General features: G+C 44.2%; 1 protein-coding gene across 2 annotated transcripts in view; it reads left to right on the forward strand.

Moving 5' to 3' along the window:
• Nucleotides 1-6,281: 6,281 nt before the first annotated feature.
• tinagl1 (tubulointerstitial nephritis antigen-like 1) overlaps nucleotides 6,282-18,430 on the forward strand; it is a 74,774-nt gene continuing 62,625 nt past the window's right edge. Inside the window, exons 1-2 of one of the 2 annotated variants that reach the window (XM_038966817.1) lie at nucleotides 6,282-6,503; nucleotides 18,103-18,423. In XM_038966817.1, the coding sequence (XP_038822745.1) occupies nucleotides 18,120-18,423 (304 nt within the window). In that variant the 5' untranslated portion in view covers nucleotides 6,282-6,503; nucleotides 18,103-18,119. Of the gene's footprint in view, nucleotides 6,504-6,568; nucleotides 6,695-18,102; nucleotides 18,424-18,430 lie in introns of those variants that run through there. The other variant, XM_038966818.1, reaches the window with a different exon arrangement.

Below are 18,430 nucleotides of genomic sequence, written 5' to 3' on the forward strand. Positions count from 1 at the left end.
ATTAACTACACCCCTGATGACTGACATACTGAACAAATCAAATCAAATCAAAGTTTATTTGTCACGTGCGCCGTATACAACAGGTGTAGACTTTACAGTGAAATGCTTACTTACAGGCTCTAACCAATAGTGCAAAAAAGGTATTAGGTGAACATTAGGTAAGTAAAGAGATAAAACAACAGTAAAAAGACAGGCTATATACAGTAGCGAGGCTATAAAAGTAGCGAGGCTACAGACAGACACCAGTTAGTCCGGCTGATTGAGGTAGTATGTACATGCAGATATGGTAAAAGTGACTATGCATAGGGGGGGGGGGGGGGGGGGGGGGATACGCAATGCAAATAGTCCGGGTAGCCATTTGATTACCTGTTCAGGAGTCTTATGGCTTGGGGGTAAAAACTGTTGAGAAGCCTTTTTGTCCTAGACTTGGCACTCCGGTACCGCTTACCATGCGGTAGTAGAGAGAACAGTCTATGACTGGGGTGGCTGGGGTCTTTGACAATTTTTAGGGCCTTCCTCTGACACCGCCTGGTGTAGAGGTTGAAAATGTAACATTTGCCATAGTTGACTGGACAGTGGACTTCCAAAGACCATGATCAATTGTTTATGAACCTGAAGTATGTGAAGTATGTACTGTATGTGTAGGATGTGCATAAATGCTATCTAGTAGCGTGTGTTTATTTAGATAAGTGGGTTTGAAAACTTGTGTTGAAATTGCAGTTTCAACATAAAAGGAGATCAATCTCTTATCAGTTTACCTTTCTATGAATGCTATTTACACTGTGATCGCATGTGTGAAGGCTCTTTGAGTGATTTTGGGGATAGCCCTCTCCACCTGCTCCTCTTTCCCCCTCGCCCCTATCCCCTCTCCCCCCTCTCCCCCGCTCTCCTTTCCCCCTCGCCCCCTGTCCCCTCTCCCCCTCTCCCCCGCTCTCCTTTCCCCCTCGCCCTCTGTCCCCTCTGCCCCCTCTCCCCCCTCCTCCCTGCTCCCCTTTCCCCCTCGCCCTCTGTCCCCTCTCACCCTCTCCCCCCTTTCTCCCTCGCCCCCTGTCCCCTCTCCCCCCTCTCCCCCGCTCTCCTTTCCCCCTCGCCCCCTGTCCCCTCTCCCCCCTCTCCCCCCTGCTCCCCGCGCTCCCCTCTCCCCCTAGCCCTCTGCCCCCTCTCCCCCCTCTCCCCCCCGCTCCCCTTCCCCCTCGCCCTCTGTCCCCTCTGCCCCCTCTCCCCTGCTCCCCTGTCCCCCTCGCCCTCTGTCCCCTCTCACCCTCTCCCCCCTCTCTTCCTAGCCCCCTGTCCCCTCTCCCCATGTAGTGTGTTGTATTGATTGTGTCTTTAACAGTATTGATTGGTCACACTGGGGGGCTACTAGGGCACATATGTGTGTGTGGAGAAGACCTCCCCCCCTCTCGCTCTCTCTCTCTCTCTGGCTAATCCTTTGTCACCTCCAATATCCCGTCTTCACTGACAGACCTCTGCTCCATCCAGATTTTGGAGCACTGTTGTTTTAGGGCGACGATTGAAGGTGTCTAGGAAATTCTATGGGGAAGAAAACTAAACAAAATTATTTAGATGGTGGACATATTGTAGCAAAGGTTTGTTTATTGTCCGTCCTTTGTCATTTGTGCGATCATAAGTTGTTCACTAGCTTTGCTAGCCACAGTACAGGTGAGTCTTTTCAAACCACCCTTGGTGAAGTTGTTCTAGTAGTGACCACTAGGGGGTAGGTAGGTGATAACTTTGCGAACGTGAAACAAGTGGATGACTGCTTACATCACAAGCTAAGAAAGCTAAATCACATGGACAGAATAGAAAGGAAGACCTCCATGGCAGTTTGCTTTTGAAAAAAAGAGCAGTTGTTTTTGAGAAGAACTTGTTTAGGTTTACTCAATACTAGATTTGGAGCTGCCTCATAGGAGAGGCATGAAGGTGTTAGAGTAGGAACGTCATTCCATTTTTCTTCATCTTCAAATCTGATAGGAGATATGAAGAAGAGATAATCTTGAGGTAGGAGAGAGAGAGAGAGAGAGAGAGAGAGAGAGAGAGAGAGAGAGAGAGAGAGAGAGAGAGAGAGAGAGAGAGAGAGAGAGAGAGAGAGAGAGAGAGAGAAACCAGTGAAGCACAAACACCATTGTAAATACAAACTATATTTATCTGTCTATTTATTTTCCCTTTCATACTTCAACTATTTGCACGTTGCTACAACGCTGTACATAGACACACTGAAAAAATGAAATGCTTTGTGACACTAAAACTAGTGGCAACTGAGCTGCCACCAACTTAAAGGAGACGAAACCTTGACTCTGTTGGTGTATTGAAACACATGGTTGTGAGGGTGTTAGGACAGATTTAAGATGTTCTGAAACATTCACATGGAGATGTTCTTAAACACTCACACAGAGGTGTTCTGAAACATGACATGGTGTGTTGTAACACCACATAATCAAGAGTTGTTCAACACCTTGCCAGAGACTGGCAGCCTTAAAAGTAGCCTTTAAAACACTATGATGGTGTTTTGAGTCCTTTCTAGTGCAGAATTAGATCCCTTATTCTGGAGTTTCCAAATACTGTAAATGGGAGTCTCTCCTCTTATTGTTTATTCCCTGCTCTTCGTTCGGGAAGTATTCAGACCCCTTTACTTTTCCCTTTGTTAGGTTAGTCTTTTTCAAAAATTGGTTAAAATGTTTTCCTAATTTCCTAATCAATCTACATACAATACCCCACAATGACAAAGCAAAAACTGGTTTTTAGAAATGTAAAAAAATTAATAAAAATAAAAACATTTACATAAGTATTCAGACCCTTTACTCAGTACTTTGTTGAATCACCTTTGGCAGTGATTACAGTCTTGAGTCTTCTTGGGTATGACGCTACAAGCTTGGCACACCTGTATTTGGGGAGTTTCTCCCATTCTTCTCTGCAGATCCTCTCAAGCTCTGTCAGGTTAGATGGGGAGCGTTGCTGCACAGCTATTTTCAGGTCTCTCCAGCGATGTTCGATCGGGTTCACGTCCAGGCTCTGGCTGGGCCCCTGAAGGACATTCAGAGACTTGCCCCGAGGCCACTCCTGCGTTGTCTTGGCTGTGTGCTTAGGGTCATTGTCCTGTTGGTAGGTTAACCTTCGCCCCAGTCTGAGGTCCTGAGCTCTCTGGAGCAGGGTTTCATCACATATCTTTCTGTAAAAAAAAAGAAATCCCCACTGCCTGAGGCTGCCACCACCGTGCTTCACCGTAGGGATGGTGCCAGGTTTCCTCCAGATGTGACGCTTGGCATTCAGACCAAAGAGTTCAATCTTGGTTTCATCAGACCAGAGAATCTTGTTTCTCATGGTCTGAGAGTCTTTAGGTGCCTTTTGCAAACTCCAAGCGGGCTGTCATGTGCCTTTTCACAGAGGAGTGGCTTCCATCTGGCCAATCCACCATAAAGGCCTGATTGGTGGAGTGCAGCAGAGATGGTTGTCCTTCTGGAAGGTTCTCTCATCTCCACAGAGGAACTCTAGAGCTTTGTCAGAGTGACCATCGGGTTCTCGGTCACCTCCCTGACAAAGGCCCTTCTCCCCCGGGTAGCCAGCTCTAGGAAGAGTCTTGGTGGTTACAAACTTCTTCCATTTAAGAATGATGGAGGCCCATGTGTTCTTTGGGACCTTCAATGCTGCAGAAATCATTTGGTACCCTTCCCCAGATCTGTGCCTCAACACAATCCTGTCTCGGAGCTCTACGGACAAATCCTTTGACCATGCATTGTCAACTGTGGGACCTTATATAGACAGGTGTGTGCCTTTCCAAGTCATGTCCAATCAGTTGAATTTACCACAGCTGGACTACAATTAAGTTGTAGAATTTTCTCAGGGATGATCAATGGAAACAGGATGCACCTGAGCTCAAGTTTGAGTGTCATAGCAAAGGGTCTGAATACTTATGTAAATAAGGTATTTCTGATTTAAGTGTTTTATACATTTGCAAACATTTCTAAAAACCTGCTTTCGCTTTGTCATTATGGGATATTGTGTGTAGATAGATAAGGATTTTTTTATTTAATCCATTTTAGAATAAGGCTGTAACGTAGCAAAATATGGAAAAAGTCAAGGGGTCTGAATAGTTTCCGAATGCACTGTAGTGTAGCATATAGCATGTGGGCTACACATCAAACAGTAGATAAAACTCATGAAGCTAGTAGGCAAACAAGCCAGCAGTATTAATTGAAAAGCAGGCCTTAATTTGCACAAAAAAGTGTGAAAGTTGCAAACAATTATGTGTCAATTACCAGCTACGTGTAGCATCAAGAAAACTGATCAATTAATCAAAATGGCTGTTTTACTTGGACTATTCGCATTAGTGGCCAAAATGCAACACAAAACAAATGTTCTTATTGAGTGAATTCCTCTTCTGTTTCCTTCTTCAATGTGATAAAATTGTGTACATGCGTTTTCATTGATGCATACTTTCTTGATTTGTTTTGAGTATCATCTGAGAAATTGGCGTGCTCTCACCTCTCTGAGTTCCTGAAAGACCCGAATACTGGGGAGGTGCCTGCAAACTTGCATGTTTTTATACTTGACAGTAGATTTGCTAGAGGGCACACCAGCCCACGAATGCCCTCCCTCCACCTCCATGCCTCAGACTGAGGGAATGCTGAACACTACAGAATCAGAATGTTTCAAGTTCATATTTTGCTTCTAATCTAAACATTTGTTTTCTGATATGAAGGTATGAACAAATAAAGGTGGAATTTCACCAAAAAACTTATCCTTGGCTCTATTCACACTTGAGTTAAATACGTTGATTTAAAGTGGTCCATTTTTTAATTGAGTTACTGTTTAGTCTACTTAGCTCAAGTCTGAATTGGTCACCATGTGATCAATGTAACAGCTGGAGGACTGTTTACTCCAGGAGGACTGTTTACTCCAAGAGGACTGTTTACTCCAGGAAGACTGTTTACTCCAGGAGGACTGTTTACTCCAGGAAGACTGTTTACTCCAGGAGGACTGTTTACTCCAGGAGGACTGTTTACTCCAGGAGGACTGTTTACTCCAAGAGGACTGTTTACTCCAGGAAGACTGTTTACTCCAGGAGGACTGTTTACTCCAGGAGGACTGTTTACTCCAGGAAGACTGTTTACTCCAGGAGGACTGTTTACTCCAGGAAGACTGTTTACTCCAGGAGGACAGTTTACTCCAGGAAGACTGTTTACTCCAGGAGGACTGTTTACTCCAGGAGGACTGTTTACTCCAGGAAGACTGTTTACTCCAGGAGGACTGTTTACTCCAGGAAGACTGTTTACTCCAGGAGGACAGTTTACTCCAGGAAGACTGGCTGAGTGGGCTAAAGCAGTGTTTTGAGGAGGAGAACTGAATGCACATCCACCTTCTCACATGTATACCACTGGTGAGGGCTCACTTTATACCTGTTCCCTCTGCTATAACTTACATACCCCTAAGCATTTTGATTGTAACGTTATTTATATTCTCACAGTTTCCTGGTAACTGTAGACTATAATTAGTGCCAAAGTCTACCCTAGGAAACTATTTAATTCCTAGTGTCTTCTTTAAAATGTTAATCAAAATATTGACAAATTCTATCAATATTCAGAATCAATCAGTATTTATGCTGTAAACCATTTGAAATGTAAAAACATTTGATTATATGAGACACAGTTTGCCAAAACATTTTGTGTTTGGATGTTACCTTTTACATGCATTGAAACACCAACAAGTGTTTTCACAACACTCTTAAAAACACAATGATTTAGATTGAAGAAACACTTTGGGTGTTTCAGAGTACTTCCGTTCTGTTTTGAAATAAATTCAGTGTATCACAACACTTATATTGGGTTTACATTCGAACACAGTCTAAACTCTATATCTCAGCTTTGGCACACTACTTTCATGGTTTTACTACACAATTATGTTGTTTTGAGTCTCTATTCTTTTGAAACATTTGTGAGGGTAATGTTTACTGTTCATTTCACTTGTGTTTATTATCTATTCCACTTGGTTTGGCAAAGTAAACATGATTCCCATGCCAATAAAGCCAATTTAATTGATATAAACTAAGGAGGAGACAGGGTGATAGGGCAGAGAGAGAGAGAAAGAGAGAGAGAGAGAGAGAGAGAGAGAGAGAGAGAGAGAGAGAGAGAGAGAGAGAGAGAGAGAGAGAGAGAGAGAGAGAGAGAGAGAGAGGCAGGGAGAGAGAGAGAGAGAGAGAGAGAGAGAGTGAAGGGGGTGGGGTGGAGAGAGAGGGAGGGGGTGAAGGGGGAGGGGAAGACTGGCTTGTTCTTTCTTAGTGGCTGTATATAGAACTCCGTGGCTCAGGCTGACTATGTAGTGCCATTGTGAAAGAAGAGCGAGAGAGAGTGAGTGAGAGAAAGAGGGCACAGACTTTCTCTACCTGGTGAATGAGTTACTGAGAGGAGAGAGCAGCAGGAAAGAATATCAGCTTTCACAGGGCTGTGTTTTTCCATTGGATTACAAACAACAAGAGGGAGAGATATTTCCCAGAACACACGTAGAAGGTAAGAATACCTTTAATTGAACTCATTCCCCTGTTACGTAACTCTTTTCTAACTCCTCTGATCCTCTCTCTCGTTCTGTGCCAGATCAGGCAGGTGCAGGTTTCAGGTCATAATCTATTGTTTTGGACAAATTTACACTTGGCTTGGATTAGGTTTGGAAGTAGTTTTGACGGTAAATCACTAAATAAATGGTATGTTTACGAACTAGTTGGATTTCCTTGCTATGCTAGTTTTATGATAGTGTATCTGTAACAAGCATTTTGGTTCAGTTATGTACAGGTTTCCTAATCCGATTCTGTGGGTAGTTTGTTTCATGGTGTGGTGTCAGACGGTGTCAGACGGACATGACAACAGTAATGTAACCCACATATAATACTAACATATGAGATTTGAATATGTGCCATGAAAGTGCCATAAAAATGTCTGAAAGTGTCGAGTACAGATTGTTATGTATCCTACATACTATGATTACTGTTAACTTTGTCTTTGGACTGTGTCTCCGTGCGCAGTGGCTTTGATGGCTTGCTTATGAAGAGGCACCGTAAAAAAAAAAATTGTGCTGGGGGGGGGGGGGGGGGGGGGGGGAGCAGCAAGGCTATAGCTGTCTACAGTACTGCAGCACTGTGCCATTCTGTATGTCTGAGGCGCTCCCGTGCCAGACTGGAACCAGACTGGACCCAGCAGACCATGTCATATTCACAGGGATTAGATACACAAGACAAAGCTGTCATCTACAAAAGGAAAGTTTGATTAGCAAGTGAGACCTCAAAGGACATATATTTACTGATCAATAGGTTTACTGATCAATAGGTTTACTGATCATTAGGTTTACTTGGCTTAATCAATAATGGACAGTATTTGCTGTATTTGCACCATACAGGCCGTTTTCCTTTAAAATATATATATTTCTTTTGCCTTTTGCCTCAGACCGCCTCTTCTCCTCTGAGTTGGTCATTGTCTTCCCAAATGTTTCTAACAGATCATGTAGGGAAAACATGTGATATAATTTGCCCTTTGATATGGTCATTCTGGTCACATGTCCATTTACAGTACATAGAGTTGACCTGTGATTTGTTGATGGTGACTGATGGTGGTGGTGATGGTGATGGGGCTGATGGTTTGTCTGTGTGTGCTTGTGTGTGTGTGTGTAGTTGTTGATGGTTTTGATGGTAGTTGGTGATGGTGTTGATGGTGGTTTGTGATGGTGGTTGGTGATTGGTGATGGTGATGATGTTTATTGGTGATGGTATTGATGGTGGTTGATGATGGTGTTGATGGTAGTTGGTGATGGTGTTGATGGTGGTTTGTGATGGTGATGGTGATGATGTTTATTGGTGATGGTATTGATGGTGGTTGATGATGGTGTTGATGGTAGTTGGTGATGGTGTTGATGGTGGTTTGTGATGGTGATGGTGATGATGTTTATTGGTGATGGTATTGATGGTGGTTGATGATGGTGTTGATGGTAGTTGGTGATGGTGGTTGGTGATGGTGTTGATGGTGGTTGGTGATGATGGTGTTGGTGGTTGGTGATGGTGTCGATGGTAGTTGGTGATGGTGGTTGGTGATGGTGGTTGGTGATGGTGTTGTTGGTGGTTGGTGATGGTGTCGATGGTAGTTGGTGATGGTGTTGGGGCTGATGGTTTGTCTGTGTGTGCTTGTGTGTGTGTGTGTGTGTAGTTGGTGATGGTTGTGATGGTGGTTGATGATGGTGTTGATGGTAGTTGTTGATGGTGGTTTGTGATGGTGATGGTGATGATGTTTATTGGTGATGGTGGTTGGTGATGGTATTGATGGTAGTTGGTGATGGTGGTTGGTGATGGTGTTGATGGTGGTTGGTGATGGTGGTTGGTGATGGTGGTTGGTGATGATGGTGTTGGTGGTTGGTGATGGTGTCGATGGTAGTTGGTGATGGTGGTTGGTGATGGTGGTTGGTGATGGTAGTTGGTGATGGTGGATGGTGATGGTGCTGTTGGTGGTTGGTGATGGTGTCAATGGTAGTTGGTGATGGTAGTTGGTGATGGTGGTTGGTGATGGTGGTTTATGATGGTGTTGATGGTGGTTGGTGATGGTGGTTGGTGATGGTGGATGATGGTGGTTGATGATGGTGTTGATGGTAGTTGGTGATGATGGTTGATGATGGTATTGATGGTAGTTGGTGATGGTATTGATGGTGGTGTTGTTGATGGTAGTTGGTGATGGTGTTGATGGTTGTTGATGATGGTGTTGATGTTACTGGTGATGGTATTGATGGTCGTTGGTGATGGTGTTGATGGTAGTGGTGATGGTGTTGATGGTAGTGGTGATGGTGTTGATAGGTATTGGTGATGGTGTTGATGGTGGTTTGTGATGGTGGTTGTGGATGGTGGTTGGTGATGGTGTGTGTGTGCACCAGCTAAAGGCACAGACATGCAGTAAACTGCACAGTAAAGACCCACCATCCCCAACCACTATCACCACTACCATCAACACCATCACCAACCACCAACCACCATCACCAACCACCATCAACCATCATCACCAACTACCATCAACACCATCATCAACCACCATCACCACCAACTGCAATAAACACCATCACCAGTACCATCAACACCACCATCCCCAACCACCATCAAATCAAATGTATTTATTAAGCCCTTTTTACATCAGCCGATGTCACAAAGTGCTATACAGAAACCCAGCCTAAAACCCCAAACAGAAAGCAATGCCGATGTAGAAGCACGGTGGCTAGGAAAAACTCCCAAAAAAGGCAGGAACCTAGGAAGAAACCTTGAGAGGAACCAGGCTCTGAGGGGTGGCCAGTCCTCTTCTGGCTGTGCTGGGTGGAGATTATAAAAGTACATGGCTAAGACGTTTAAACGTTCATAGATAACCAGCAGGGTCAAATAATAATAATCACAGTGGTTGTAGAGGGTGCAACAGCCCCCTCACCACTAGAGGGATATCTTCAAACCACCAACGTACTACCCTGAGACAAGGCCGAGTATAGCCCACAAAGATCTCCCCCACGGCACGAACCCAAGGGGGGCGCCAACCCGGGCAGGAAGATCACGTTAGTGACTCAACCCACTCAAGTGATGCACCCCTCCTAGGGACGGCATGGAAGAGCACCAGTAAGCCAGTGACTCAGCCCATGTAATAGGGTTAGAGGCAGAGAATCCCAGTGGAGAGAGGGGAACCGGACAGGCAGAGACAGCAAGAGATGAGTCTTCAATAAAGACTTAAAGGTTGAGACAGAGAAGCCAGTGTAGAGAGGCTAGCACTGGAGTAATATGATCACACTTTTTGGTTCTAGTCAAGATTCTAGCAGCCGTGTTAAGCACTAACTGAAGTTTTTTTTGTGCTGTTCTGGGTAGCCGGAAAGTAGAGCATTGCAATAGTCTAATCTAGAAGTGACAAAAGCATGGATACATTTTTTTGCATCATTTTTGGACAGAAGGTTTCAGATTTTTGCAATGTTACGTAGATTTAAAAAAGGTGTCCTTGAAACAGTCTTAATATGTTCGTCAAAAGAGAGATCAGGGTCCAGCGTAACGCCGAGGTCCTTCACAGTTTTATTTCAGACGACTGTACAACCATCAAGATGAATTGTCAGATCCAACAGAAGATCTCTTTGTTTCTTGGGACCTAGAACTAGCATTTCTGTTTTGTCCGAGTTTAAAAGTAAAATATTTGCCGCCATCCACTTCCTTATTTCTGAAACACTGGCTTCCAGGGAGGGCAATTTTGGTACTTCCCCATGTTTCATCGAAATGTACAGCTGTGTATCGTCTGCATAGCAGTGAAAGTTAACATTATGTTTCAGAATTTTTGCACCAAGAGGTAAAATATTTAGTGAAAGCAATAGTGGTCCTAAAACGGAACCTTGAGGAACACCGAAATGTACATTTGATTTGTCAGAGGACAAACCATCCACAAAGACAACTGATATCTTTTCGACAGATAAGATCTAATCGAGGCCAGAACTTGTCCGTGTAGACCAATTTGGGTTTCCAATCTCTCCAAAAGAATGTGGTGATCGATGGTATCAAAGCAGCACTAAGGTCTAGGAGCACGAGGACAGAGCCTTGGTCTGATTTTCTGAATACCAGAGAGCTAGTTTTTTATGACAAATGTTTTTTTGTTTTTAGGGGTGCAACTGCATCTAGGGTATTACGCAAGGTTAAATTTAGTTCCTCAGTTAGGTGGCTAACCGATTTTTGTACTCTGACGCCCTTGGGTAGGTGGAGGGAGTCTGGAAGGGCATCTAGGAATCTTTGGGTTGTCAAATAATTTATAGCACAGCTTTTGATGGTCCTTGGTTGGGGTCTGAGCAGATTGTTTGTTGCGATTGCAAACATAATAAAATGGTGGTCCGATAGTCCAGGATTATGAGGAAAAATATTAAGATCCACAATATTTATTCCACGGGACAAAACTAGGTCCAGAGTCTGACTGTGGCAGTGAGTAGGTCCGGAGACATGTTGGACAAAACCCACTGAGTCGATGATGGCTTCGAAAGCCTTTTGGAGTGGGTCTATGGACTTTTCCATGTGAATATTAAAGTCACTCAAAATTTGAATATTATCTGTCATAACTACAAGGTCCGATAGGAATTCAGGGAACTCAGTGAGGAACGCTGTATATGGCCCCTGAGGCCTGTAAACAGTAGCTATTAAAAGTGACTGAGTAGGCTGCATAGATTTCATCACTAGAAGCTCAAATTACGAAAACGCAGTAATCTTTTTTTGGTAAATAGAAATTTACTATCGTGAATGTCATCAAAATCTCCGCCCTTGCGGGATGCGCGGGGAATATGGTCACTAGCGTAACCAGGAGGAAAGGCCTAATTTAACACAGTAAATTCATCAGGCTTAAGCCATGTTTCAGTCAGGCCAATCACATCAAGATTATGATCAGTGATTAGTTCATTGACTTTAACTGCCTTGGAGGTGAGGGATCTAACATTAAGTAGCCCTATTTTGAGATGTGAGGTATCACAATCTCTTTCAATAATGACAGGAATGGAGGAGGTCTTTATTCTAGTGAGATTGCTAAGGCGAACACCGCCATGTTCAGTTTTGTCCAACCTAGATCAAGGCACAGACACGGTCTCAATGGGGATAGCTGAGCTGACTACACTGACTGTGCTGGTGACAGACTCCACTAAGCTGGCAGGCTGGCTAACAGCCTGCTGCCTGACCTGGATCTCATTGTGGAGCGAGAGGAGTTAGAGCCCTGTCTATGTTCATAGATAAGATGAGAGCACCCCTCCAGCTAGGATGGAATCCGTCACTCCTCAACATCAACACCATCCCCAAACACCATCAACACTATCACCAACTACCATCAAGACCATCACCAACTAGACACACACACACACACACACATATACACACTTTTGCAGCTCACTGTTTATATGGCTATGGCAGAGCATGTTTATCAAAATATACAGTACAATGCATATAAAAGACAGTGAGACACACACATACATGGGCACACACAACTCAGTCACAAACACTTGTATAATTAAGCAATAAGGCACGAGGGGGTGTGGTATATTGCCAATATACCACGGCTAAGGGATATTCTTAAGCACGATGCAACTCGGAGTCCCTGGATACAGCCCTTAGCCGTGATATATTGGCTGCGCCTTCTTCACCACGCTGTCTGTGTGGGTGGACCAATTCAGTTTGTCTGTGATGTGTACGCCGAGGAACTTAAAACTTACTACCCTCTCCACTACTGTCCCGTCAATGTGGATAGGGAGGTGCTCCCTCTGCTGTTTCCTGAAGTCCACGATCATCTCCTTTGTTTTGTTGACGTTGAGTGTGAGGTTATTTTCCTGACACCACACTCCGAGGGCCCTCACCTCCTCCCTGTAGGCCGTCTCGTCATTGTTGGTAATCAAGCCTACCACTGTAGTGTCGTCTGCAAACTTGATGATTGAGTTGCAGGCGTGCATGGCCACGCAGTCGTGGGTGAACAGAGAGTACAGGAGAGGGCTCAGAACGCACCATTGTGGGGCCCCAGTGTTGAGGATCAGCGGGGTGGAGATGTTGTTACCTACCCTCACCACCTGGGTGCGGCCCGTCAGGAAGTCCAGTACCCAGTTGCACAGGGTGGGGTCGAGACCCAGGATCTCGAGCTTGATGGCAAGTTTGGAGGGTACTATGGTGTTAAATGCTGAGCTGTAGTCGATGAACAGCATTCTCACATAGGTATTCCTCTTGTCCAGATGGGTTAGGGCAGTGTGCAGTGTGGTTGCGATTGCATCGTCTGTGGACCTATTGGGGCGGTAAGCAAATTGGAGTGGGTCTAGGGTATCAGGTAGGGTGGAGGTGATATGGTCCTTGACTAGTCTCTCAAAGCACTTCATGATGACGGAAGTGAGTGCTACGGGGAAGTAGTCGTTTAGCTCAGTTACCTTAGCTTTCTTGGGAACAGGAACAATGGTGGCCCTCTTGAAGAATGTGAGAACAGCAGACTGGGATAAGGATTGATTGAATATGTCCGTAAACACACCAGCCAGCTGGTCTGCGCATGCTCTGAGGACGCGGCTGGGGATGCCGTCTGGGCCTGCAGCCTTGCGAGGGTTAACACGTTTAAATGTTTTACTCACGTTGGCTGCAATGAAGGAGAGTCCACAGGTTTTGGTTGCGGGCCGTGTCAGTGGCACTGTATTGTCCTCAAAGCGAGCAAAGAAGTTGTTTAGTCTGTCTGGGAGCAAGACATCCTGGTCCGCGACGGGGCTGGTTTTCTTTTTGTAATCCGTGATTGACTGTAGACCCTGCCACATACCTCTTGTGTCTGAGCCGTTGATTTGCGACTCTACTTTGTCTCTATACTGACGCTTAGCTTGTTTGATTGCCTTGCGAAGGGAATAGCTACACTATTTGTATTCGGTCATGTTTCCGGTCACCTTGCCCTGGTGAAAAGCAGTGGTTTGCGCTTTCAGTTTCGCACGAATGCTGCCATCAATCCACGGTATCTGGTATAGTTGCTGTGGGTAGGACATCGCCGATGCACTTGCTAATAAACTCGCTCACCGAATCCGCGTATTTGTCAATGTTGTTGTTTGATGCAGTGCGGAACATATCCCAATCCACGTGATCGAAGCAATCTTGAAGCGTGGAATCAGATTGGTCGGACCAGCGTTGAACAGACCTGAGCGCGGGAGCTTCCTGTTTTAGTCTCTGTCTATAGGCTGGGAGCAACAAAATGGAGTCGGGGTCAGCTTTTCCAAAAGGAGGGCGGGGGAGGGCCTTATATGCATCACGGAAGTTAGAATAACAATGATCTAGGGTTTTACCAGCCCTGGTAGCACAATCGATATCCTGATAGAATTTAGGGAGTCTTGTTTTCAGATTAGCCTTGTTAAAATCCCCAGCTACAATGAATGCAGCCTCAGGATATGTGGTTTCCAGTTTTCATAGAGTCAAATAAAGTTAGTTCAGGGCCGTCGATGTGTCTGCTTGGGGGGGAATATGTGGCTGTGATTATAATCGAAGAGAATTCTCTTAGTAGATAATGCGGTCGACATTTTATTGTGAGGAATTCTAAGTCAGGTGAACAGAAGGACTTGAGTTCCTGTATGTTGTTATGATCACACCACGTCTCGTTAATTGTAAGGCATACCCCCCCGCCCCTCTTTTTACCAGAAAGATGCTTGTTTCTGTCAGCGCGATGCGTGAAGAAACCAGCTGGCTGTACCGACTCCGATAGCGTGTCTCGAGTGAGCCATGTTTCCGTAAAGCAAAGAACGTTACAGTCTCTTATGTCTCTCTGGAATGCTACCCTTGCTCGGATTTCATCAACCTTGTTGTCAAGAGACTGAACATTGGCGAGTTGTATGCTCGGGAGCGGTGCGCGATGTGCCCGTCTCCGGAGCCTGACCAGAAGACCGCTTCGTCTGCCCCTTTTACCGCGATGTTGTTTTGGTTCGCCGGCTGGGATCCGATCCATTGTCCTGGGTGGTGGGCAAAACAGAGGATCCGCTTCGGGAAAGTCGTATTCCTGGTCGTAATGATGGTGAGTTGACGTTGCTCTTATATCCAGTAGTTCCTCCCGACTGTATGTAATAAAACCTAAGATTACCTGGGGTACCAATGTAAGAAATAACACGTAAAAAAAAAAAAAACTGCATAGTTTCCTAGGAACGCGAAGCGAGGCGGCCATCTCTGTCGGCGCCGGCTACTGTCTAGTATTTGGTAGCATTGCCTTTAAATTGTTTAACTTGAGTCAAACGTTTTGGGTAGCCTTCCACAAGCTTCCCACAATAAGTTGGGTGGATTTTGGCCCATTCCTCCTGACAGAGCTGGTGTAACTGAGTCAGGTTTGTAGGCCTCCTTGCTCGCACACGCTTTTTCAGTTTTGCCCACAAATGTTCTATGGGACTGAGGTCATGGCTTTGTGATGGCCACTCCAATACCATGACTTTGTTGTCCTTAAGCCATTTTGCCACAACTTTGGAAGTATGCTTTGAGTCAATGTCCTTTTGGAAGACCCATTTGCGACAAAGCTTTAAATTCCTGACTAATGTCTTGAGATGTTGCATCAATATATCAACATAATTTTTCTGCCTCATGATGTCATCTATTTAGTGAAGTGCACCAGTCCCTCCTGCAGCAAAGCACCCCACAAAATAATGATGGTCATTATGGCCAAACAGTTATATTCTTTTTTCATCAGACCAGAGGACATTTCTCCAAAAACTACGATCTTTGTCCCAATGTGCAGTTGCAAACCGTAGTCCGGCTTTTTTATGGGGGTTTTGAGACAGTGGCTTCTTCCTTGCTGAGCGGACTTTCAGGTTACGTCGATATAGGACTCGTTTCACTGTGGATATAGGTACTTTTGTACCTGTTTCCTCCATCATCTTGACAAGGTCCTTTGCTGTTGTTCTGAGATTGATTTGCACTTTTCGCACCAAAGTACGTTCATCTCTAGTAGATAGAACGCGTCTCCTTCCCGAGCGGTATGATGGCTGTGTGGTCCCATGGTGTTTATACTTGCGTAACTATTGTTTGTACAATTGAACGTGGTACCTTCAGGCATTTGGAAATTGGTCCCAAGGATGAACCAGACCAATTATTTTCTGAGGTTTTGGCAGATTTTTTAATATTTTCCCATGATGTCAAGCAAAGAGGCACTGAGTTTGAAGGTAGGCCTTGAAATACATCCACAGGTACACCTCCAATTGACTCAAATTGTGTAAATTAGCCTATCAGAAGCTTCTAAAGTCATGACATCATTTTCTGGAATTTTCCAAGCTGTTTAAAGGCACAGTCAACTTAGTGTATGTAAACTTCTGACACACTGGAATTGTGATACAATGAATTGTAAGTGAAATAATCTGTCTGTAAACAATTGTTGGAAAAATGACTTGTATCATGTACAAAGTAGATGTCCTAACCGACTTGCCAAACTATAGTTTGTTAACAAGAAATTTGTGGAGTGATTGAAAAACAAGTTTTAATGACTCCAACCTAAGTGTATGTAAACTTCCGACTTCAACTGTAAATATTATACCCCCCCAAAATGCTAAACTCCTCTGTTATTGTAATGGTGAGAGGTCAGCATGTTTTGGGGGTATTGTATTTGTGTGTCTTTAACTTTTTCACTCATCATTATTCACGATTCATTCAGGACTATCCATAATCATGTAGAATCCACATAAATGTAGACGTGTTTAGAAACATTCTATTCTTATTTACAATAAAAGTGACTCTAAAATGACAAAACATTGTTTACCATTAATTGCTATTGGGCACAAAATAATATTAAACACAACCAAAACAAACAGTAAATTCACCCAACAAGTTTGTGGAGTCACAAGCTTGATGTAACCATTGCATGCTATGAATATCGGACCAAATACAAAACTTTGACTACTTTAATATACATAAGTGAATTTGTCCCAGTACTTTTGGTCCGCTATAATGGGGGGACTATGTACAAAAAGTGATGTCATTTCTAAATGGTTCACCCGATATGGATAAAAATACCCTAAAATTAAAGCTGACAGTCTGCACTTTAACTTCCTAGTCATTGTATCATTTCAAATCCAAAGTGCTGGAGTACAGAGCCAAAACAACAAAAAATGTGTCACTGTCCCAATACTTGTGGAGCTCATATTGTCTGTAAGACAGAATAGAGAGTGAAGCATGCTCTTTGGGACATTTCCTGAAGTGTGACAGATTAGCTCTGACAGACAGCAGGAAGTTTGTCTGCTTCCGTGCCGACATGATAACATTATACTACGGTGTTGATAATAATGTCATGCCCCTCGTTTCTGACTGTGCCCTGATGGCATGTCCCTTTAGATAAACAGTCAAGTATAGCATTCAGTGCTATTTTAGTGTGGCCGCATCCATCAACGTATTATGCAATGAGACTCCAGAGAGCCATATCTATACCACTTAAAGGTTGCATCCCAAACGGCACACGAGTCCCTATAATATAGTGCACTACTTTTGACCTACAGGCCCTGGTCAAATGTAGTGCATTTTATATGGAATAGGATGTAATTTGGGACACAGACACAGTCTAACAAGGTCTCTGACTTGAAGCAAATGAAATACAGTTACAATATAGGGCAGTTGAATCTTTGTAGCTTTACCTAACCGTTCTATCCATCATACACATGTGTAAGTATAGATGTGCATTGTCCAAATTGAAATATCACATTCTTTGTGTGCTATAGATTTCATTCGAAAAGTAGTAGCATTTTTAGGGCTATGTAGAGAGGTCGCTTGAAATTTGAACTCATGTCAAAGCTACATAGTTTACAAAGTGATATGTTCCATACTTGTTGATAATAAACACTTTTTACATACAAAGGTGCTATGTTACTATTCTTATTAGTTATTCTGAAATAATCTATACCCACATGACAGGCTTATTCAACAAAAATCTAATTAAACACAGGAAGAGGATAAAAGAAATTCAGTACTTCAACCATCAGTTGCTCACAGTAGGTTCACCCTTTAAATCAAATCAAATATGTTATTGTATGCTATCACAGTTAGTTGATGTTTTAGATATACTATATGGCCCTGTTGAAAGTTGTGAGTGGATTGTTTAATAAAAGGACCAGATTAACCTGTGTGTTATCACGTAGGTGTGTTGATATTTTGGTCTTGCTGCCAGAGTCCACTCAAAGTCCACTGTGACCGTGTGAATGGAAACGTTGCCAAGTAGGCATACAACTCAGGACTCCTGCTCCTCCTGCTCCTGCTTCTCCTCCTCCTGCTCCTCCTCCTCCTGCTCCTCCTGCTCCTGCTCCTGCTTCTCCTCCTCCTGCTCCTTCTCCTCCTCCTGCTTCTCCTCTTCCTCCTCCCCTGCTCCTCCTCCAGTCTTCCTAAGCACTTTCTCCAGCTGTTAAATAACCCACTGAGGGTGACTTTAGTGGTTACTGTTAGATTTAGACTATTCTCCTACTGTGTTAGGCTCACTTGATGATCTACAGGACTAGACCTATAACACATGGTTTTGTTCATCTCTTCCAAAATAATCCATTACTGTTATGTTTAGACTATATTCTCCTACGGTTATGAAAATTGGCTGATTTTCTACAGAAGTACTTCTGCATCCTAACAGATGTTCTTCTTTTTAGCTTCTGTCAGGTTGATAATGAAGCTTCTAGCATCATTAGCAGTGGTGCTCCTCCTGGTGGCGGTGGAGAGCATGGCGGCAAGAGGCACATCCAGGAGGACGAAGAGGGAGCTGATGAGCCCGCTGCACATGGAGGGCATCAGGGACCCGTTTGGGTCGTACTGCGAGCAGCGGGGTGGCTGCTGCCCGGGTCGTGAGGATCAGTGTACGGTGCCCTACCTGGACACCATCTGTTACTGTGACCTGTTCTGTAACCGCACCGTCTCCGACTGCTGCCCCGACTTCTGGGGCCACTGTCTGGGCATCTCACCCCCTTTCATTGGTAAGAT

Source organism: Salvelinus namaycush, chromosome 27 (assembly GCF_016432855.1).
Source record: "Salvelinus namaycush isolate Seneca chromosome 27, SaNama_1.0, whole genome shotgun sequence".
NCBI classification, from domain to species: domain Eukaryota; kingdom Metazoa; phylum Chordata; class Actinopteri; order Salmoniformes; family Salmonidae; genus Salvelinus; species Salvelinus namaycush.